Consider the following 23,529-nt stretch of genomic DNA (forward strand, 5'->3'; position numbering starts at 1 on the left):
TAAATGTGTTGGCAGATGGTCATTTGGGAGGTTACCTGCTATTGGCTAGGGGAAGAGGACCAAAACACTCTAACAGTCACTGAGATGGTAAAGAAGTCCCAACCAAAATAGTCAGCAGCATATGAGCTCTTCTATTCCTGTGACTGAACTATTTAATTGAGTCTATGGTCATACACTCTGAACACGCCCAGTCTCATCTGAACTATTTACTTGAAGCAGTAACTTATACCTGCTAACACCTTTGTGTCATTAAGAAACACAGGCTAGCTTAATTGAATAAAACACAGTTTCAACAGTCCATTAGTGCAGAAAGACTGAGAATTTCAACATTATACTACGTAGCCTAGAACAGTATACACTTAATAGTATTTACCATTTGTCAAGCACTATTCCGAACTTTAAATATATTACACTTCACTTAATCCTCACAGTAACCCAATAAAATAGAAATACATTTTACTGTCCTCATTTCATAGATGAGAAAAGGAAGGCAGAGAGTTTAAGTAATTTAACCAAGATTACAGTGAAGCCAAGTTGAATCCAAGCAATCTTGAGCCAGAGTCTATGTTTTTAATTATGAGAGCAGTTTTGGCCTGCATAAAAAAACTAAAGTACTCATTCGAAATGCAGACAAAAAATTTATACACAAATGTGGTCACTGTGGCATTATTTATGATGCAGAAAAAACTGAAAATCTAAATGTTCAACAATAGGAGGATGGTTAAATAAATCATGATAAAGCTATTTACTTATTTAATGAAATATCCTTCCATTAAAAACATTTGTGAAAATCGTTTCATGACTTGGGACAATGTTCCCAATGTAATACAGAGTGGGGGAAAACAAACAGGATACAAAAATTGCATATATAGTATAGATTCCTAATGATGTAAAAGATGAGCTCGGACACAACCTGGAAGGACATACTCTCAAACGTGAAGCAATGGTTATTTCTAGGTGGTGGGATTACAGATGCTTCTATTTTCTTTTAGTGTTTTCCATAGTGAACCATACATTATTCTACTACCAGTTTAAACAAAAACAATGTTTTTTTCTTTTAATCAAGCTACACCAAGATCCTCAACCAACTGGTTAAAAAAAAAAAAAAAAAAAAAAAAAAAACCACACACAGCTAAAAAGCTTCTAATATGTCTAACTTCAAGCAGGTACTTCCCTTGGGATTATATCCTTTGAACATCAGACAACATAGCACATACCAAAAACAAAAAAAAAAATTCAATCTTCAACTTTGGAAACTGAATTAAAATAAGTACTTTCAATTTTGGTCAATGTTTACTCTCAGTGTAATTACTTGTAGCATTATGTTACAAGAGGAGAAATGGACTTCATTATATGTGAGCCAAAAATTCAGGAACAGTATTTCTGAAATAGATAATAAGAGAGAAAAAGTTTGGCGAGGAAGAACAGCTGTTGCTAATCCAACTATTTACCCTTTGACCCTCTATCTGGCCAGTAACTGAACACTATCAACTGTTTCCCTTTATTATGTGCTGTTTACAATCCCTGAGAGGCATGAAAGGAATTAATAATTTAGCCTAGAAAGCTGACAGCCTTTATTGGGAAGCCCCTTGTCTATGGGGCAGAAATCAGAGCAAGTAGCTGTCCTGAAGTCACAGGTCCCTTTACTGTTCCTGTTTTATAGCCTAATTGGCCCCCAAACATAAATCAATTATTTCTCCTGTTTTAAGCAACAATGACTTCTATTCTCTAACTTCCCTTGTATCAAGTCGGTCCTTGTTCTCTTGAGTTTTACAACTACACGGTAAACACCATGGCCGAGGAAAAAACTCAGGGAGCAGGGCAGACTGGGGTTATTTGGAAACAAGCACAGAAAGGTTATGCTGTTTTGAACTTCTCTTGACCTTTGACTGCCCTTGTCCCTAGCTTATGCTAATGGACATGGTACAGGGACACTTGTAGAAATGAACTTAGCCTGAACCTGTGCCATAACATTGGACTCCAGGAAGCCCAGGAATCACAGGAAGGCAGCCAGAGTGTGAACAGCTGCTCATATTCTGAGCATGGCTGCCCATCTGCTTTATCACACTAAAGGTATTTAAAAAAAAAAAAAAAAAAAAAAGCCAAGCCATTTAATTGGACAAAGTCAGTCTTTCCTCAACTAGTTCCCACACGACACCTGCTGTCCCAAACCTGCTGCCTACAACAACACTGCCATGCACAACTGGAAATTAGCAACGAAGTATTTCCTGTTCCAAAATAAGGGAGTGTGAGCAGGCTTTCCTATCAGGAATCTGGGGAATGGGGGGCAATATTTGGGCCTCCAAATTCCAAAGATACAACACAAGGAAATCTGTAATATCCTCAAAAGTCATGTGGGGCTCGGCCTGGTAATCCCAGCACTTTGGGAGACCAAGGCAGGAAGATCACTTGAGCCCAGGAGTTCGAGACCAGCCTGGGCAGCATGGCAAAAATTCGTCTCTACTCAACTTAAGAGAAAAATACCAAATTTTAAAAACTTTTTAAAATACTGACAAATTCGGATCAAATTTGAGGGAATAAAAAATATTAGAGCAAAGGAGTTTGCTGGTTGTGTCATTATTTAATGATCAAAGTATAGCATGCATGCCTTATAACAGACTTGTTGACTATAGGCCTAATGTAAACAAGAATCTTGCCAGATGTAGCTACTTAAGGGAAAAAGGTTTTTAACAGAAATGAACTTTTGATTAGTTCTTACATTTTTATGGTACCAATCACAGGGCAATTTCCTGAATATTGGGTGACGTCAAAGGTATATCATACTTGAGGAAATCAGGCCAAGTACAGCTCAGCAATTACATTCATAAACACTCAAGTTTTTTTAGTTAGGGTCATGTCAAACCCTCACGTGGTTGTTAAGTAGTGACTGTAACTGTGTATGTCCTTAGTGGTAGGTGAGCACCAGTCTCCATGACCAAAAATGTCCCCTAATTTCCTTTGAAAAAGCCACTAGTTCTGTGAATTGTCCTTTTCCCTCCTGCCCCTAACTGTCCTGCACCTCTAGCCTACATTAGCATATTTCTCATGTAATGTATTCTGCTGGTAAGTTCATCGGTTAGCTGCATCCTTCAGCTATTCCTTTATACTGGGGAGCAAAACCTTTAGACTGGAGGAAGTGGAGATGAAGATGGATTGATTCAGCTCACCTTCCATGATTGCTTCTGAGTGAAAAGCTACATCGGCCACATTTCAGATTTTCGCTTTTGCAATTTGGGGAGGGTGGAGAGAGGTAGACTTTTTGCTTGTTTTATAAAGTGCTCTCAGTAAGGAGTGTTTGAGTTGAAGAGGCATCTGATTCGAGGCCACTAATGTTCTTTGTAACTTAAGCTTTGACCAAGAAATTCTTCACTTCTTCCCACTTCTTCACTTCTTCCCAATATACAGTAAATACATGAGTCAGTCATCCATACACTAAAGCCTAGTTGAGAAAAACCTTTGATTCAGGATGGCTGGGTTACTAACTTTGGAATGTAAGAGATCTGGTTTTGAATGTAAAATTCATAACATACAAACAAGTGTTAAAAACTTTTTGCTCTGGTCAGTTACAGGTGGATCCCAATAATCTGTTTTTGGTTTTCTGATGGAAATAATAGAACTAGGGGAAATCAAATCTGGCAGGTGTCTACAGTATTAGAAGAGGGTATAAGGGCACAGTTTAACACTAAGCTCTTTTGATATGTAAGTTCTTATACTTCCAGAAACTGTGCATTCCAGATCTACATACTAAATGCTGAATCATTTTTAAATGGGCTCTTGATTAACAGACCTGTATTTTTTAGTGCCTCCTATGTTGTCCATTTGTCTAAAATGAAAGCTCTCTTTTGCATTGTAAAACTACAACATATGTCATCTTATTTTCCCTGAGTAATTCAAGTATAGTGCAATGGAAAATGTTTAGTAGATTAGGGGGAAAAAACCCAAAAAGTTTTACACAATTGTTTGTAGTTACATTTAGGATGGACTTACTCCTTTGGAGAAGAGTGAAATTTGTTTTTTTGCCATGTGATGAAGACCACTGTGATTTATTTATAAAGTAGATAATACTTAAAATGGCATAATAATTCTGTACTTGAATTTGTACTGTTAACAGCACATTTGGAAGATTTTTAAACTTTTTATTATTGTCTTATAACTAGCATTCAGTGATTATTTTGGATATTTAAGGGTTCCATTACGTTAACATTGTATTTGGACAAAGTATAACCAAATTAGCCAGTCTGTTTTCTTCCATGTTTAATCAGAAGTGAGAGATAGAAGTACTTCGAATTCAGCAGGCCAGCAAGCAATTGGCTTAAAATTTGCTTTCTTAAATATTGTGACTCATGCTCTTGGCTTTTTAATGACTTTATTTATTATTATTTTTTTTTAGACAGAGTCTCGTTCTGTCACCCAGGCTGGAGTGCAGTGGCACGATCTTGGCTCACTGCAACCTCTGCCTCCCAGGTTCAAGCGATTCTCCTGCCTCAGCCTCCCAAGTAGCTGAGATTACAGGCACGTGCCACCATGGCCGGCTTACTTTTTGCATTTTAGTAGAGACGGGGTTTCACCGTGTTAGCCAGGATGGTCTCGATCTCCTGACCTCATGATCTGCCCACCTCAGCCTCCCACAGTACTAGGATTACAGGTGTGAGCCACCATGCCCGGCCTAATGACTTCATTTTTATTACTTTTATTTTTTTATTTTTTTCTTGAGACAGAGTCTCTGTCACCCAGGCTGGAGTGCCGTGGCGTGATCTCAGCTCACTGCAAGCTCCGCCTCCTGGGTTCACGCCATTCTCCTGCCTCAGCCTCCCGAGTAGCTGGGACTACAGGTGCCCACCACCATACCTGGCTAATTTTTTTTGTATTTTTAGTAGCGACGGGGTTTCACCGTGTTAGCTGGGATGGTCTTGATCTCCTGACCTCGTGATCCACCCGCCTTGGCCTCCCAAAGTGCTGGAATTACAGGCATGAGCCACCGCGCCCAGCCATGACTTCATTTTTAAAGTACTTGCGGCCAGGCACGGTGGCTCGCGCCTGTAATCCAAGCACTTTGGGAGGCTGAGGCAGGTGGATCATGAGGTCAGGAGTTCAAGACCAGCCTGGCCAAGATGGTAAAACCCCATCTCTACTAAAAAACAGAAAAATTAGCTGGGCACAGTGGCAGGCGCCTATAATCCCAGCTACTCGGGAGGCTGAGGCAGGAGAATCGCTGGAACCCGGGAGGCAGAGTTTGCAGTGAGCCAAGATGGAGCCACTGCACTCTAGCCTGGGTGACAGAGCGAGACTCCGCCTCAAAAAATAAATAAATAAATAAAGTACTTGCTCAGTCACTTGAGATAAAATGCTTGGGGTAGCTTTTCCATCCTCAAACTTAATGTTTTTACTAGTTCGCAGTGTTTGGAACAGTATGTGCCAATCACTAAGACTGCTTCAGAGTTTGCAATTTTGTATGTTTCACTGCCAAAGAAGGCCTAGTGGTTGTTGACTGTAGTATAAGTCAGCTTTCTGTAGCATAAGGTTTGATTTTCTTATACTTACTCCACTTGTTATACATCACTGATTATTTGGGTTAAACTGGACTCATTTCAAGCAGTTTGCCTTTGTTGTTCAAATACGTGATGAGAAACTTAATACTATAATTTGACTTGAGCCATAAAACACATTTTAATATTAGCTTGTATTATATTTATTAAGCTTGTTTTGTGGGAAAAAAACTTACTAAAACCTAGATAAGTCTAGATTAAGCCAGTTTAGGTGTATTTTCTATTTTAGTGATGGATCGTATCGTAAAAATAGAGATAAGTTGGGAAGATATATTGATTATGCTGTTCTATTGAGGGAAAGGTCACGTATTTGGAAATTTAAATTTTTGTTTATTGTGTTCACATCATAGTATACAAGCATCATTTATAGTTTGGCTATGAGAACTTTTCTGGTATGTTTATGGAAAACGTATGAAAGAAACAAGTTTTGATTATATTTTTATATTTGTAAAGTAAAAGTTCGGTTAAAATGATCACTGTTCTTTTTTTATCATTTCAATAAAAAATATTTGAAAGAGAAAAAAATACAAAAGTTAGCCAGGCATGGTGGTGTGTACATGTAGTCACTCAGGAAACTGAGGTGGGAGGATCACCTGAGCCCATGAGGTCAAGGCTGCAGTGAGCCATAACTGTGCCACTGCACTACAGCTTGGACAAAAGAGTAAGACCCTGTCTCAAAAAAATTAAATTAAATAAACAAAAGTCACATGGAATTAACATAGGAGATGTTATTCCTTCCCAGTCAGAATCCCCAGAATATGCAGTATCAAAAACCACAGCCAATTTAACACAGCACACACAGCCCATCTCAGTCTTGATGCTTCCTATCACTTGGTAAGGCTGAACATGCTCATTTGAACCCCAAAACTGGTACAAACTGAGATAAAATTTTATTTTGTCTAATTATTATTATTATTTTTTTTTTGAGACGGAGTCTCGCTCTTGTTGCCCAGGCTGGAGTGCAATGGCACGATCTCAGCTTACCGCAACCTCCACCTCCCGGGTTCAAGCAATTCTCCTGCCTCAGCCTCCCGAGTAGCTGGGATTACAGGCATGCGCCACCACAACCCAGCTAATGTTGTATTTTTAGTAGATATGGGGTTTCTCCATATTGGTCAGGCTGGTCTCGAACTCCTGACCTCAGGTGATCCACCTGCCTCAGCCTCCCGAAGTGCTGGGATTACAGGCATGAGCCACCGCGCCTGGCCTAATTATTTTTAGAATAATCAGATCTTTATGTATTTCTTCAAAGAGAAAGATTAAAATACTACTAACTTCCCAATATACGAATTACTGAGAATATTACCCACATACACTAAGTACAAATTTTTTGGTTTGTTTTTGAGACAGGGTCTTGCTCTGTGTCACCTAGGCTGGAATGCAGTGGTGTTGATCATGGCTCAACTGCAGCCTCCTCCTCCTTAAGCAACCCTCCCACCTCACCTTCTCAAGTAGCTGGGACCACAAGCACATGCCGCCACACCTGGATAATTTTTAAATTTTCTTTGCAGAGACAGGGCTCCCTATATTGCCCAGGCTGGTCTCAAACTCCTGATCCTGGGTTCAAATGATCCTCCCGCTTTGGCCTCCCAAAGTGCTGGAATTACAGGCATGAGTCATCATGCCCTGCCAGTAAGTACAATTTTTTAGTCTTTTCTTTTTTTTTGGTGACTCCTATTCTATACTGATGTATAAAATTATGTCTCAATGTCTGTTCATTCTCATGGAATAGAGAGGTCTATAAATTGCCATATCTAGCTAGGAATTTTATGCAGAAATGTTTAATGAGCTGGTATTACTTAACCCAGAAAGAAGAATTCAACAACAATTTTTCTGAGAATATCAAGGACCTTTCTCAGAAAATGGGCATTAGCCATTTTCAATTGCTACCAGGTGCAGAAAAAGAGAATACATTTGGGTACTAAGTGCTAAACTAGAGGTTTATAAAATGTCCTTTCAAATATTTCCTAACACACTGATAATATACAAGAACAAGAGCTAAACTTATTTATCTGTGTATCCCTAGAGCCTAGAGAACTGGGTGTGGAGCAGAGAGAACACTCAGCGCTTAACAAACTGAGTTATCAACTATCTAGCACGTTTTATGTGTAGTTGTCTGAAAGGTTACAGGGCATCTCAATGTCCTTACTAGTGTTCAAAAATGCTTCTAAGAAAGGACCATGGCCAGGTGCGGTGGTTCACGCCTGTAATCCTAGCACTTTGGGAGGCCAATGCAGGCAGATCACAAGGTCAGGAATGCAAGACCAGCCTGACCAATATGGTGAAACCCCGTCCCTACTAAAAATACAAAAATTAGCCAGGCATGGTGGCGTACACCTGTAGTCCCAGCTACTCGGGAGGCTGATGCAGGAGAATCACTTGAACCCGGGAGTCAGAGGTTGCAGTGAGCTGACATCGCGCCACTGCACTCCAGCCTGGGCAACAGAGCGAGACTTCATCTCAAAAAAAGAAAGGACCATGACTCCAGAAAAATAACTGAATTTATCTTTTCCTCCCCTAAGCAAAGGCTATTCATAAGAGAATAACAGAAAACACAGCTGGACCTTGAATAACACGTTTCAACTACACAGGTCCACTTATACACAGACTGTTTTCAATAAAAGTTACACCGAGTGTGCCTGCCACTCCTGCCTCCCCTTTCACCTCCTCTACCTCTTTCACCTCTGCCACCCAAGAGCAAGACCAACCCCTCTTCCTCCTCCTTCAGCATGAAGATGGTGAGGATGAAGACCTTCATGATGATTCACTTCTATTAATGAAGAGTAAATATATTTTGTATTCCTTATGACTTAATCTATAACAACATGTTCTCTTCTCTAGTGTATTTTATTGTAACAATACAGAATATAATACATATAACATACAAAATTATGTTAATCTACTGATTATGTTATCGGCCAGGCTTCTAGTCAACAATAAGTTATTAATCAAGTTTTTGAGGAGTCAAAAGTTATAAGTGGACTTTCAACTGTGCAGGGGGTTATCATCCCTAACCCCCACATTGTTTAAGGGCCAACCATACTATATTCACCTATAGCTGCTGGTATACTCGGGCTATACCATCTAATACAAAACTGATTCTGAAATTTACAACTTTTAAAAAGACAAATATATTTCCCTGGTGTTTGATAAGCATCATGAGAACTATTCTGCCTAACAACTAATAAGTATTAGTTGAAACATGGACATTTATACTAATAAGGAAGGCAGAGGTAAATATGTGAGAAGGTCCACCACCTCAGAGCTTGTATCAGCTTCACGATGAAGGAAAGGTAAGCTTTATCACTGATCTCAACAGCAGACTGGTGGCAAAGAGCCAGCCGTAACAAAGTACTAGAATCAGAAAAAAAACTCTAGACCATCTCATGGAATCTCAATCTAAATTATCATTTGACCTTTCTGCATTATAGCAAAATAAGGTCTGTATACACTGGATACTCCCATGTCCTATTTCTAACCATTATGACTATGTGTCCCAGAATGGTGCATGCCACCACATTTAGGGAGAACTGGAAATGCAAATGATTATCTATGATGAAGACTCACATAGTCCTGAAAAGCATCATTTAATTAGACCTTGAAATGGTAACTCTCATATCTTAACCATAAGACTGTAAATGAAAATTAAACTGTACTACAAAGGTTATCAATTATAATTTCCAAACTAAGCAAAATGCTTCGTTGAAAGAAATTATTTCAAAACTATCAACACTTTAGAAGTGTTTGTGAGTATACAGTTGTCCATGTGCGTAAGTGCAAGTACAAATTTTTTTTTTTTTTTTTTTTTTTTTTGAGGTGGAGTTTTGCTCTTGTCACCCAGGCTGGAGTGCAATGGCATGATCTTGGCTCACTGCAACCTCTACTTCCCGGGTTCAAGCAATTCTCCAGCCTCAGCCTCCCGAGTAGCTGAGACTACAGGCACACGCCACCACGCCCGGCTGATTTTTGTATTTTTGGTAGAGACAGAGTTTCACTATGTTGGCCAAGCTGGTCTCGAACTCCTGACTTCAGGTGATCCACCCGCCTCAGCCTCCCAAAGTGCTGAGATTACAGGCGTCGGCCACCGCGCCTGGCTTCAAAGTACAATTCTTATTTTTGTTGGTTTCATGGAAGGATGGAGAACAAAGCAAGGAGATAGGTATTAAACAGAAATTTTCAGCAAACCAACTTTCTATTAAACAGATAGATCCTGGCCACTGAATAATATCAGAAGAAAGCATAACTAGAAAAGACAGAATGCCCTTCCTATAATTACAAATTAAAGTGAAATAAAATCTGAGAGTCAATAAAGTAAGGCTTACCAATGACACCTTAAGTTGTTCACTTAAAAGTGTACACACACATCCATCCTTTTCTTACCAAAGAATATTGGGTAACATTGAGAACTTACTAGTGCCTGGGTCAAGCTCTGCCAATTCATCCTGACAGAAACCTAAAGAGAAAACAATAGGAAAAAAAATTACAATTTGTGAATTACTTCAAGCTGACTCCAAATATGAAGTATCATACAGTTGGGGGTAAATCTACACTCAGAAGTCAATTTGGGTTTCAATCCTAGCTCTAACATTTAGCTACTACATATCCCTCTGAGCCTCCATTTCATCCCTTCAATATAAAAACAGATAATAGCACTTACCACAGAATTGTACTGAGGATTAAACAAGTTACCAAAATAAAATGCTTACCATAGGCCTTGCCACACGGTAGGAGCTCGATATACAACAGCACAAGTAATTATGAGTTATCATGGCAATGTCCATTGGAATAAAAATTCACAGGAAAATTACAATTCATTTAATACCTGTCATATTCTATTTAACACTGCTAATTCTTTTCCAAAAGAAAGCAAAATATGTAAAATATTAACTTACAACAAGTATCAGAGAGTGTAATATGTAAATTTTTCACAAATGCTGAAGAATTTTACCTACACAAACAAATGGAAGCAATTTTTCCATTAATAAGTATGCTATTCAGGTTGGAATAAATACCTCTCAGAGCACACTTCACATTTCATATGCTCAGACCCAAAAAGTATGAGCTGTATTTGTCTGGCTGGTGTATAACTATCACACTGGAGAGATAAATCAAGCACAAGGAATGGCAAACATAGTACATCCTCTATATATCGTTGATGAAAGGTTTTGTTTTTCCTGGAATGGCTGCATACTTTCTTCTGTTTGCTTTCTACTCTTCCTCAGTTTAAATATTTCCTCAGAAGTTTTCTCTTGCCTCTTTCACCCTTGTCTCACACACAAGGTCAAATTCCTGGTTATAATTATCTCTAACACCTGTGCTTGCTTCTAGCGCTCATCAACAAGGAACTACTTGTTCAGTGTCTGACCACAATGAGATTGTTCCATGAGGGTGGGGATCCAACCTGCCTTGTTTTACAGCTTTAACCCCATTACCTCTCACAAGCCTAGCACGTAGTAGCTGTTCAGTAAACAACTGTAGTATTTCACCAGTAAATTCAGAAATAACGGATCTTGATGCCGGGTGCAGTGGCTCAATGCCTGTAATCCCAGCACTTTGGGAGGCTGAAACGAGCAGATCACTTGAGGCCAGGAATTCAAGACCAGCCTGGCCAACAGGGTGAAACCCTATCTCTATTAAAAATACAAAAATTAGCCAGGCATGATGGTGCTTGGCTGCAATCCCAGCTAATCGGGAGGCTGAGGCAGGAGAATCTTTTGAGTCTGGGAGGTGGGGGTTGCAGTGAGCCAAGATTGCACCATTGCACTCCAGCCTGGGCAACAGAGCGAGACGCTGTCTCAAAAAATAAAACAAAAAAAAGAAGCAAAATTAGGACTAGAGGGGTATGAAAGTAACTTCTGTCAAAACTGGGTGACCAAAAGCCAGACCAACAACTAGCCGTCATATGGGAGAAATGAGATTCATGTAGCAGGCCAACTGCTTAAACACTACGACTTTGTTTTTGTTTGATATGGAGTCTTGCTCTATCGCCCAGGCTAGAGTGCAGTGATGCGATCTCAGCTCACTGCAACCTCCGCACCTCCTGGTTTCAAGCGATTCTCCTGCCTCAGTCTCCTGAGCAGCTGGGATTACAGGCACCTGCCACCATGCCCAGCTAATTTTTGTATTTTTAGTAAAGACAGGTTTCATCCTGTTGGCCAGGCTGGTCTTGAACTCCTGACCTCAAGTGATCTGACCACCTTCGCCTCCCAAAGTGCTGAGATTACAGAAAGCCCAGCTTAAACATCAGAACTTTTAAAGTCCTTTGCAATTCTGGGCTGTTCTGACCACACCAAACATGCCACATTCTTTCTTGCCTTTCTGTGATTCCTCCTCCTCCTCCATTTGGTAAAAATGACTCATCCTTTAAGATTCAGTTCCAATATCACAACAATGAAATATGGAAAACAAAAGAGGCCTCACCAGCATTCACCAAACAATGAAGGAATAATTTAAATACCTGCCTCTTCCACTAGATAGTGAGATCTTCAAGGCTAGGGACTAACTGTGCCTTATCCATCTGCAGAGCTGCTTCTGCCCAGAACAGTTGTGGACACATTATGGAAGGTGCTGAAATGCAGGATCAACTAAACAGAACACATAACCCTGCCTCTAGATCACAGTCTAGGGAAGAAAGTCATAGAATCAGAAAATCTTAAGTCTAGTCTGAATAGTGTATGTAAAGTCTAAATGAGGAGACTGGATTTGAAATACCAGAATTTAGAAGCTGCTTAAAGTGGCTGATCTCAGACCAGCTTTAAACCCCTATACATAAAGGCAATGGGAATCAGAAAAGCCATGGAGAGATGCCAGGTGTCTTAGTCCATTCAGACTGCTATAATAAAATATCATAAAGTAAGTCTCACAGTTCTGGAGCCGTGAAGTCCAAGATCAAGGTGCTGGTAGATTTGGTGTCTAGTGAGAGCCCATTTTATGGCTCATAGATGGTACCTTATCACTGTTCTCACATAGTAGAATGAGCTCTTTAGGGTCTCTCTTATAATGGAACAATCACCTCCCAAAAGGCCCCCATGCTAATACCATCACCTTGGAGGTTAGGATTTCAATATGTGAATTCAGGGGGATCACAAACATTCAGACCATAGCACCAGGCAATGAGAAAATAACTCATCACTACACATGGATTGAATGTTGAACATCGTGCCAGAAGCGAAACTGAGAATAAGCATTCACTTCATGTAAACTGACTCAGAAACGGGACAAAAGTACAGGAAAGCAGGCTGGTACAATGGGAAGGTTAGACCTCTCCTAGGTTCTAACTCAAGCCACTTTTAGTTATATGACTCCCTATTCTGGGCCTCAGACTACTTTGGACATTAAATGAATGGACTGTACTAGAAGTCTCAAAAAAGGACAAAGCCTAATGTACCTTCTGAAAGTACCCATTGTTGTGAACTCAAGTAACTGATCAAACAAAAATAGAGGGTGACTCAAAAACAAAGAAAATACTAAGTAAAATATTTAAGATGGACATCTATTGTTTTTATCTGCCTAGCAACCACTCCCCACTTCTTCTGTTAATGGTACCCTGATTTTTCTTTGCAGACTTCTATTCAAAGGCCACATGACCCAAAGAGAATTGACCCTAACTTTGTTGTAAATTGGGATCAACAACAGCACCTACCTTACGGGGATGTCAAAAGAATTAAATGAGACCAGGTACAGTGGTGCATGCCTGTAATCCCAGCACTTTGGGAAGCCAAAGCAGGAGGATCGCTTGAGCCCAGGAGTTGGAGACCAGCCTGGGCAACACGGTGAAACCCTATCTCTACCAAAAAAATACAAAAGTTAGCCAGGTGTGGTGGTGTATGCCTGCAATCCCACCTACCTGGGAGGCTGAGGTAGAGATCACCTGAGTTTAGGAGGTCGAGGCTGCAGTGAGCCATGATCGTGCCACTACACTCCAGCCTGGGCAACAGAGTGAGACCAGGTCTCAAAAAATAAAGAATTAAACGACACAGTGAATATAAAGGCTTTGCACAGTACTTAACAAAGTAAGAGCTCTATATATGTAATCTGCTAATCTCTAGGGTCCATCCAATTCAGTGCTGTGTCTATGGAAGCAAAGTGTAGATTATAGGAGAGTTACTATTAAACCATTCATGGCATCATCCTCAAAGACCTGGGATGGAACCTTAATATCACTAATGTCACTTTGGTTACTTGCTGTGGTTCTTGAACTTTTACATTTTCAGCCTGTAAACTGCTTGATGTGGTGATTCCAGATGTTTGCTACTTCCTGAGGAAAGAAAGACTCTATATTTGCCCTAAAAAAATTCCTCCAAGGGTCACAAAGATCCTGATTATAGAATTCAGTAATTACGTCTACATTCCCTCCACCTAGTCCTGAGACCACTGCTAATATGTTGTCTCTGGATTTACAGATCATCACTAATGCAGGAGCCTTGAGGATATATGGAGAACAATGATAATCTTACCTACAAACCACATACCTACTGACCACAAGGCAATGAAATGGCCACAGCTGGCTACTATTGTCAAGCAGAGTTTTGCCCAGATTCTCAGCAACCACATCTAGCTGGAAAAATGATTCTTAGCTAGAAGAACCCAAACCACTGCTAGATGTAACCCCAAATGTACGTTAAATTGGATTTATTCAATTAGATTCAACTCAAAGGCAATCAGAGTTGTTCAGTAAAAAGCAGACTCTTGGCCGGGCACAGTGGCTCACACCTGTAATCCCAACATTTTGGGAGGCCAAGGTGGGTGGATCACTTGAGGTCAGGAGTTTGAGACCAGCATGGCAAAAATGGTGAAACCCCATCTCTACTAAAAAAACAAAAATTAGCCTGGCATGGCAGTGCGCACCTGTAATCCCAGCTACTTGGGAGGCTGAGGCAGAAGAATCGCTTGAACACGGAGGCAGAGGTTGTAGTGAGCCAAGATTATGCCACTGCACTCCAGCCTGGGGTACAGAGCAAGATTCCTTCTCAAAAACAAAAAAAAGAGGCTGGGCGCGGTGGATCACCTGAGGTCAGGGTCCAAGACCAGCCTGACCAACATGGTAAAATGCCATCTCTACTAAAAATACAAAAATTAGGCGGGGCGCAGTAGCTCACGCCTGTAATTCCAGCACTTTGGGAAACTGAGGTGGGCAGATCACGAGGCCAGGAGTTCAAGACAAGCCTGGCCAACATAGTAAAACCCCATTTCTACTAAAAATACAAAAATTAGTCAGGCGTGGTGGTGCACACCTGTAGTCACAGCTACTCAGGAGGCTGAGGCAAGAGAATAGCTTTAACCCAGGAGGCGGAGGTTGCAGTGAGCAGAGATCGCACCACTGTACTCCAGCCTGGGCAACAGAGCAAGACTCTGTCTCAAAACAAAACAAAACAAAACAAAACAAAAAGAAAAGCAGGCTCTTAAGCTTCATAAATAAACAAACATACCCCCAAACCCACCTGTCTCACAGAATACAACATATTAAACAGATCAGGAAATTTTCGGAGAAATCCAGGGTCTTTGGTTGGTGACTTAAATTGCTTTCAAAAGGAAAAAACAGACAAGAAACAGATTGGTTCCTAGGATTATATCACCAAGTCACTGTGCACACAGCAATCTGAAATGTTACTGCAAAGGTTATATTCACTTGCCTCAGTTTAAATAGGAAGATAAATGCGTATTGAAAAAAGGACACGGGGGCCGGGCACAATGGCTCACCCCTGTAATCCCAGCATTTGGGGAGGCTGAGGCAGGTGGATCACCTGAGGTCAGGAGTTCAAGACCACCCTGACCAACATGGTAAAACCCCATCCCTACTAAAAATACAAAAATTAGGCCAGGTACAGTGGCTCACACCTGTAATCCCAGCACTTTGGGAGGCCAAGGCGGGAGGATCACAAGATCAGGAGTTTGAGACCAGCTTGGCCAACATAGTGAAACCTCATCTCTACTAAAAATACAAAAATTAGCCAGGCATGGTGGCACATGCCTGTAGTCCTAGCTACTCAGGGGGGCGCTGAGGCAAGAGAATCATTTGAACCTGGGAGGCGGAGGTTGCAGTGAGCCGGGATCACCCCACTGCACTCCAGCCCAGACAACAAAGCAAGACTCCATCTAAAAAAAAAAAACAAAAACAAAAATACAAAAATTAGCTGGGCTAATTTTGGTGGTGGCGGGTGCCTATAATCCCAGCTACTCAGGAGGCTGAGGCAGAATTGCTTGAACCTGGGAGGCAGAGGTTGCAGTGAGCCCAGATCACATCACTGCACTCCAGCCTGGACAACAGAGCCAGACTCCATCTCAAAAAAAAAAAAAAAAAAAAAAAACAGGGGTGGCGAGGGTACGGGTATGAATTAGAATTAGATTCAAATCCCAGATTTGCTATTATCAAATTAACTACTCCAAACCCATGTCTTGGAATGAGGATAAAAATAACCATCACATTCAATTGTCTTGAGATTTGGTGAATATATGTAAATCATCTACTTTATGGCAAGTAATCAGCAAATGGTTCTAAGTCTAGGAATCTTATTTCATACAAGAGAAAGTTCCAGTTGACAAGCTCTTCTCCAAATAGGCATTTTGTTTACTTTTTAAACAAGGTCTTGCTTCTGTAGCCCAGGCTGGGGTGCAGTGGCACGATCATGGCTCACTGCAGCCTTGACCTCTAGGACCCAAGCAACCCTCCTACTTCAGCCTCCCAAGTAGCTGAGACTACATGTGTGCACCACCACACATTTGACAAAAAGGTATTTGACAAAAAGAAAATGATCACTGATTTCTCAAATTGTGACTGGCTATCGTGAGAGATTAAAAAGTCACTGATCTTTTTCCTTTTTGATATTTTGACTATAAAATTGTACATTTACCATGACAGCAACTTAAATAAACTTCTGAGTATCACCAGTCAGCAAATTAAGGCATGAAACACTAGCTAATTATACTCTATAACGTGTTAGAGTTACTCAAGCAATGTTTTAGTTTGACTGTCGGAAGACAATATAGTGCAACAGAGACATGGACTCTGGTTAACACTCTGCTAGTTAGTCTCTTTTGAAGCCTCAATAACCCATACGTAAGATTAAGGCCCTTAAAAGGTAAAATTCTACAATTCTAATCAAATATCTCTTTCTACAAAACAGAAGTTGTATGTATCTCTCATGATTTGCCGACCACTTTATCTCTTGCTTTTCATAGCATCCTATCCAACAGTGTATACTCCATCCACACTGAAGTACATCGTGGCTCCCAGAATTCAACATGCTCTTTGGCCTCAATTCCTTTACACATGCTATTTTCTCCACCTGAGCCCACCTTTACTCACCACTGACATAAGGACTCAAGTCAGGTCCCCTCTAATCTCCCCCTCCCTTTCCTGCAAACACTCAAGTCTGAGTTAGGCACTACAAACAACATGGCTGAAACTATAGCTTTTCAGGGACCTATGAGGAAGAAAAAGACTGGTTTCAAAATCCAAAAAACAAACACATCTGCAAATTTGAAATTCAAATGTTTTAATTAAATATGAGATAACGTTATTTCACTTAGTCAATTGCAATTCAAATCTCATATAGTTTTAAACATGAGATACAGTGACACAGGGCTTGTAGGACTAAGAAAGCCAAAGGTCAAAATAGGTCTTGAAATTGCTCTGACGAGTTCTGTGTGCCTCTTCTATGCTCCCACAGGCTCCTGTGCTTTACACACCACAACCATATCATGATCAGGACCACTGGAACCTGAATTCAGAGAACCCAAGGTTCCAGAGAAGTCTGTTTTTCCAGGATCCCCAAGAAAAAGCTGAAAATCTTTACCCAGGTTTTCTATTGATATACAACAGTCATTCACTGGTCTTTCCTAGACCAATCCCCTCTAGTCAGCTGTATCAGTTTCCCATCTACCTTGTCTCCCGTGATCATGATTTGGCACCCAATAAAACTCTGACTAGATCAGTCAGATCTAGTCTCAACCCCAAAGATAACCCCAGCCCTGGGCCTGAGACATGTCCCAGGAAAGGCGGCTCAATAAACGTTTGAAGAACTGTTTCTTTCACCAAAAGACAATAATGGTAAGCTACAATGCCACTACAATGAATTTCTTGCCAAAATAACAAATTTCAAGAGAACAATTTCACTATTCTCAACTTTTAAAGCCTAGATAAGCACTGTCCAATAGAAATTTCTACAATGACAAAAATGTCATATATCTACACTGTCCAATACAGTTGCCACTAGCTACATGTGGCCAATGAGTACTTGGAATGTGACTGGCGTGAATGAGAAACTGAATTTTTAACTTTACTCTTAATTTAAATGGCCATATGAGGCTGGTGGCTATGAAACAGTGAAAACATAGAAGTTGTCCCTCTTTCTAAATTTGTCACACCACATGTTTTGGACTGTGATACAGCTTAAAAAAATAAAATATGGAAATGTTTAGGTCAGTATTATTTACTAGCCAGTGTATAGCTGTGTCAGCTGTTATAAGAATAGGTCCATCAGCCTGCAAATGCAGTCACTTACTCCTTCAAATATGAATTATCCACCCATACTGTAACAGGCCAGAAGCCTGGAAGGTAGAGATGTGAATAAGACTGACTACAGACAATTAGTAGTCTCTAGGAGTACAGAGCAGACAAAAATAACTGTAGAGCCTGACAATGCAAATGCACTTAATGCCACTAAGTTGTACACTTCAAATGGTTAAAATGGTAAATTTTATGCTACGTATATTTTACCACAATTTTTAAAAAGATTAAAGCCTACTGAAGAAAAAAGTTGAAACAAAATTTTTGAAAAAATTATCACTATGGGACAGATGGACATGATACACTGGGAAGCAGTGCAGAGTAGAAAGAGCATAAATTTTTGTTTCAGAATAGGTTTGAGTCCTGGCACCATTACTTACTAATTGTGTTAGCTTAGGAAATGACTTCACCTCTCTGGGCCAATTTCCTCATCTGTAGATTGTTATGAGTACTCAATGATATGATGCACTGAGGTCAGTGAAAGTGCTCGGTAGCCATGATCAATATGAGGGAGAAGAGAAGCAGCAATCATGGAGCCAGAAGCACAGAGAGGAGATAGGCATTCACCAGGCAAAGAAGGCTATTTGAGAAACATATTTAGAGGAAGCAGCATGTGAAAGCACTAAATAGAGAGAAAAAACAGAATGTCACTTGGTAATTTGACTTGACTGGAATCTCAGCAGGGCCGTATCATAAAGACCTTCAACTGTCATACATGAAGAGTTTTTGGTTTTTATCCTATAGGCAACAGAGACTGAAAATATATGTATACACCTAGGAATTTTGTCAATAACAGCGCAACTCTCATTACTTCAATACAGGGGCTCTAAAATTTCAACCAGAAAACTAAAAGCACAAGGAGTTTTAAAAAAATAAAAGAGGCCAGGCACGGTGGCTCACGCCTGTACTCCCAGCACTTTGGAAGGCCGAGGCGGGCAGATCACCTGAGGTTGGGAGTTTGAGACCAGCCTGACCAAGATGGAGAAACCCCATCTCTACTAAAAATACAACATTAGCTGGGTTGTGGTGGCGCATGCCTGTAATCTCAGCTACTCGAGAGGCTGAGGCAGGAGAACTGCTTGAACCAGGAGGCAGAGGTTGCGGTGAGCCGAGATCGCACCACTGCACTCCAGCCTGGGCAAGAAGAGCGAAACTCCATCTCAAAAAATAAAAATAAAAAATAAAAGAGCAGCCAGGCACTGTGGCTCACGCCTGTAGTCCCAGTACTTTGGGAGGCTGAGGTGGGTGGATCACGAGGTCAGGAGATGGAGACCATCCTGGCTAACACGGTGAAACCCCGTCTCTAGTAAACACACATTAGCTGGGCATGGTGGTACGCGCCTGTAGTTCCAGCTACTCAGGAGGCTGAGGCAGGAGAATCGCTTGAACCCAGGAAGTAGAGGTTGCAGTGAGCCGAGATGGTGCCACTGCACTCCAGCTTGGGCGACAGAGCGAGACTCTGTCTCAAAAATAAAAAATTAAAAATAAATTAAAAATAGAAATAAAAGAGCTTTGTTGAGGCAGCCAAAACACACATGGCAAGCCATCCACAGCCCTCCTTTAGATTCTAGAAACTTCCCTTTGTGGGGGCCCTTCCTCAACTCTATCTTCTAGTCACCTTCTGGTACAATGAATGGCTTTGGCATGAGGCTGAGAAGGAATGCAGCTTTATTTTGGTGGTGGGAAGTAACAAACATGAACTACACAGCCTGCCTTACAGCCATATCTGCAGCCTGCAAGCAGCTCCAGACCTAGGCAGATACAGGAACACTTTTCTTGGATTGGCTGATTAAATTCACACCCGCCTCTTGCTTTTCTATCCAGTGAGTGGGATGCCACTTGGGCCATTAGCTTTTGTTTCTCACAGGCAACCTGACAAACCATACTTAAAGAATAACAGAAAATGCTTTTGAATGCAGAAACATAGCACCACAAGTCCATATAGTAAAAGCTATCTGGCAGAGCTTCAAGTAGTAGCTTCTTTTCTCCACCTACAAATGTCATGGTCACATTTTTAAAAGTGCAACAAAAACAATACCCTTTTCCTAATGTAATTTTCTTAAACATGAAATCTTAGGGGGATACTATGCCCACATATTTGCTCAGCTTAAATGCAGTACACGAGTGTCTATATTTCTATGGAAACATTAATAACTTCCATCTGATCAACCTACATCACCTATATATAGTTTTTCCGGCTTCTAGCTTTGCAATTACAGCCTTGAAACCAGACTGAAGGCAGAAAAGCCAGCCCAAGATTATGACATTTCAATTTTAAAACATTTTTAAAAAATAAAGACAGTACACAGCTTTCAAGGCTGTACTATAGAATCAAAAGGTGAAAACAGTTTAGGAAGGCAATTCAGTCTGATGAGTCAGAGGTCATTAGTGTTTCTATGGAATTACAGCACGCGCATTTCTCAGAAAACTGCACGTACTGATGATTCTCTGGCATTTTTCATTTACAATTTTTGGTTCTCTGGAGGAACAAAAGGTAATCCTTCATTTGGCTTGGAGGTTAAGAAATTTCAAGGCCAGGCACAGTGGCTCACGCCTGTAATCTCAGAACTCTGGGAGGCCAAGGCAGGAGGATCCCTTGAGCTCAGGAATTGAAAACCAGCCTGGGCAATATAGTGAGACCTCTACAACAACAACAAAAATATGTCTGTCTTTTTCAATTAGCTGGGCGTGGTGGCATGCACCTATAGTCCCAGCTACTTGGGAGGCTGAGGTGGGAGGACCACTTGAGCCTAGGAGGTTGAGGCCACAGTGAGCCAGGATCACTGCACTCCAGCCTGAGTGACAGAGCAAGACCTTGTCTCAAATAAAAAAAAAAAAAAAGAAAAGAAAAGAAATTTCAAAATGCAAAATACTTAGTACAGAAAAATATAAGAAAATGTATGCAATAATCTGTCAGTTGCCATTTATTGAATCTATTACTATACACCAGGCATCAGCTTGACACTTTATATGAATTCTTACTGAAAAATAGCTACTACTGTCTCCATTTTATAAACAGATCATTGTACTCCATTACATGGAAAGAGCCACAAAAGTCAAAACAAGAGAACTTCTATTGAAAGCATCTTGACTAATAAAACCCTACCTTTGCGCAGTGCATGTTCTGCAACAGCTGGAGGGATGGGAATTTAGCATAATTTCAAAGAGCAACCCTGATGCTCCCATAACAGCAGGACCTCAAAGTGCAAGAAGAATACCACACCTTACTTGAGCCCATTTACAAGTCACCTCCTGAAAAATCCAAGATGCCTGTCACAAGCAGCTACTGAGGGAAGTGAAGATGTTTTTATTTGTTCATTGTCATTTTGAAGACTGACTAAAGTCTTACTGACCAAGGAGTTTGTTTGAACATGGTCAGAGAGCTTTCAAAGTCATTTCGGAAAGTGCCCTACACCATCCTCAACAGATGGTTTGACGGAAGAGAAGTAGCCAGCTCTGCTCAGGAAATCCATTAGTAAGGTGCAGATACCACCAAAGAGATGTCCCACGTGTGGCAGAATGTACCTTTTTCCTTATTTTCTTTAAAATCTCCATATAAAAATGGAAGATGGATGCATGAGGGCCTAGAAAATGTTTATCCCTCTGGATCAATCCTAGGAATCTATCCTAAGAATCAGAAATAAAGAAAATAGTACAAAACTCGAGGCCATCTAAAAATTCAAACACAGGAAAATGATTAAATTATGTACGCTTATTCAATGGAATATTTTGCGAACACTATAAATATTTTCCAAGAGTTTACAAAGGGCAAATACCATATTAAAAATATAATGTAAAACTGTATTCTTGGAATGAGCTCAGGTATAGTCCAATACATATATACATGAACAAAAAAAACCACTTTGGTCTATTTTCTCTTAGTGATTATCTCTTAGTATAACTAATTTTTCTTCCTCCATTCTACTTTTCTGATTAAAATATATTGTTTTTATAAACAGAAACGTACATTAAAAAAATCCTGGCAGGGCACAGCGGCTCACGCCTGTAATCCCAGCACTTTGGGAGGCTGAGGCGGGCAGATCACCTGAGGTCGGGAGTTCGAGACCAGCCTGATCAACATGGACAAACCCCGTCTCTACTAAAAATACAAAATTAGCCAGGCATGGTGGTGCATGCCTGTAATCCCAGCTACTTGGGAGGCTAAGGCAGGAGAATCGCTTGAACCCGGGAGGCAGAGGTTGCAGTGAGCCGAGATCATGCCATGGCACTCCAGCCTGGGCAACAAGAGTGAAACTCTGTCTTAAAAGAAAAAAAAAAATCCTAAGAACAGGTCAGGTGCGGTGGCTCACATCTGTAATCCTAGCTTTGGGAGGCTAAGGCGGGCAGATCACCTGAAGTCAGGAGTTCAAGATCAGTCTGGCCAACATGGGAAACTCCGTCTCTACTAAAAAATACAAAAATTAGCCAGGCGTGGTGGTGCGTGCCTGTGCAATTCTCCCTGCCTACTCAAGAGGCTGAGGCAGGGAGAACTGCTTGAATCCGGGAGGCGGAGGTTGCAGCAAGCCAAGATCGTGCCACTGCACTCCAGCCTGGGCGACAGAGCCAGACTCTGTCTCAAAAAAAAAAAAAAAAAAAAAATCCTAAGAACAAAATGATTTGGCTAAACTGTCTACAATCAACAGCTTCAACTGAAGGGGAAAAAAAACTACCAGACATTCTCTAAATGACTTTTAAATTACTATCTTAGAAACACGATTCTGGGCACTAATCTTTCTTACACACTAGTCATGAATGCTTAAAGCTCAGTACTATCTCCCATGTCCCAGCTTCAGAAATCCATTGTGTGGCAACAAAGAGATACAACATCTTTAACCTTTCATCCCAGGATCTTTCAAATCTGAAGCAAAGCTAGTTAATCATACCTATAAAATAATTCTGTGCCCGGCACAGTGGCTCACAACTGTAATCCCAGCACTTTGGGAGGCCCAGGTAGGTGGATCACCTTAGGTCAGGAGTTCAAGACCAGCCTGGTCACCATGGTGAAACCCCATCTCTACTAAAAATACAAAACTTAGCTGGGCATGGTGGCGGGCACCTATAATCCCAGCTACATGGTAGGCTGAGACAGGAGAATCACTTGAACCTGGGAGGCAGAGGTTGCAGTGAGCCAAGATTGTACTACTGCACTCCAGCCTGGGCAACAGAACAAGACTCTGTCTAAAAAAAGGAAAAAGAAAAAAACACAATAATTCCAAAAGAAATTTTTAAAAACTATTCAAACCTGGTGAGTTAAGACAGAAGAGCAACCACCAAGATATTTACAGCACAACATAAATACAAAAGATACTCTACAAAATAGGACTAAGGGAGAAAAAACTCCTGCTTTTTTTTAGATGCTAAACTTTCCTATATTCTAAAATCAAATTCAACAAATATTTACCTACTGTTTTCCATGTATAGGCTGCTATCCCAGACTGCATTGGAAAAATAGGTGAGTAAAGTTGACTACCCCTA

The 23,529-nt window shown here is 40.7% G+C and overlaps 1 protein-coding gene across 11 annotated transcripts in view; it reads right to left on the bottom strand.

Annotated features, from left to right (window-relative positions):
• Positions 1–23,529, bottom strand: part of NR6A1 (nuclear receptor subfamily 6 group A member 1) — a 254,198-nt gene that overhangs the window by 206,528 nt on the left and 24,141 nt on the right. For all 11 annotated transcript variants that reach the window (XM_054520596.2, XM_063714433.1, XM_054520600.2 and 8 more), the window contains exon 2: positions 9,958–9,999. In XM_054520596.2, coding sequence (XP_054376571.1) covers positions 9,958–9,999 — 42 coding nt within the window. The remainder of the gene's footprint in view (positions 1–9,957; positions 10,000–23,529) is intronic.

The sequence above is a fragment of the Pongo abelii genome, chromosome 13 (assembly GCF_028885655.2).
Source record: "Pongo abelii isolate AG06213 chromosome 13, NHGRI_mPonAbe1-v2.0_pri, whole genome shotgun sequence".
NCBI classification, from domain to species: Eukaryota; Metazoa; Chordata; class Mammalia; order Primates; family Hominidae; genus Pongo; species Pongo abelii.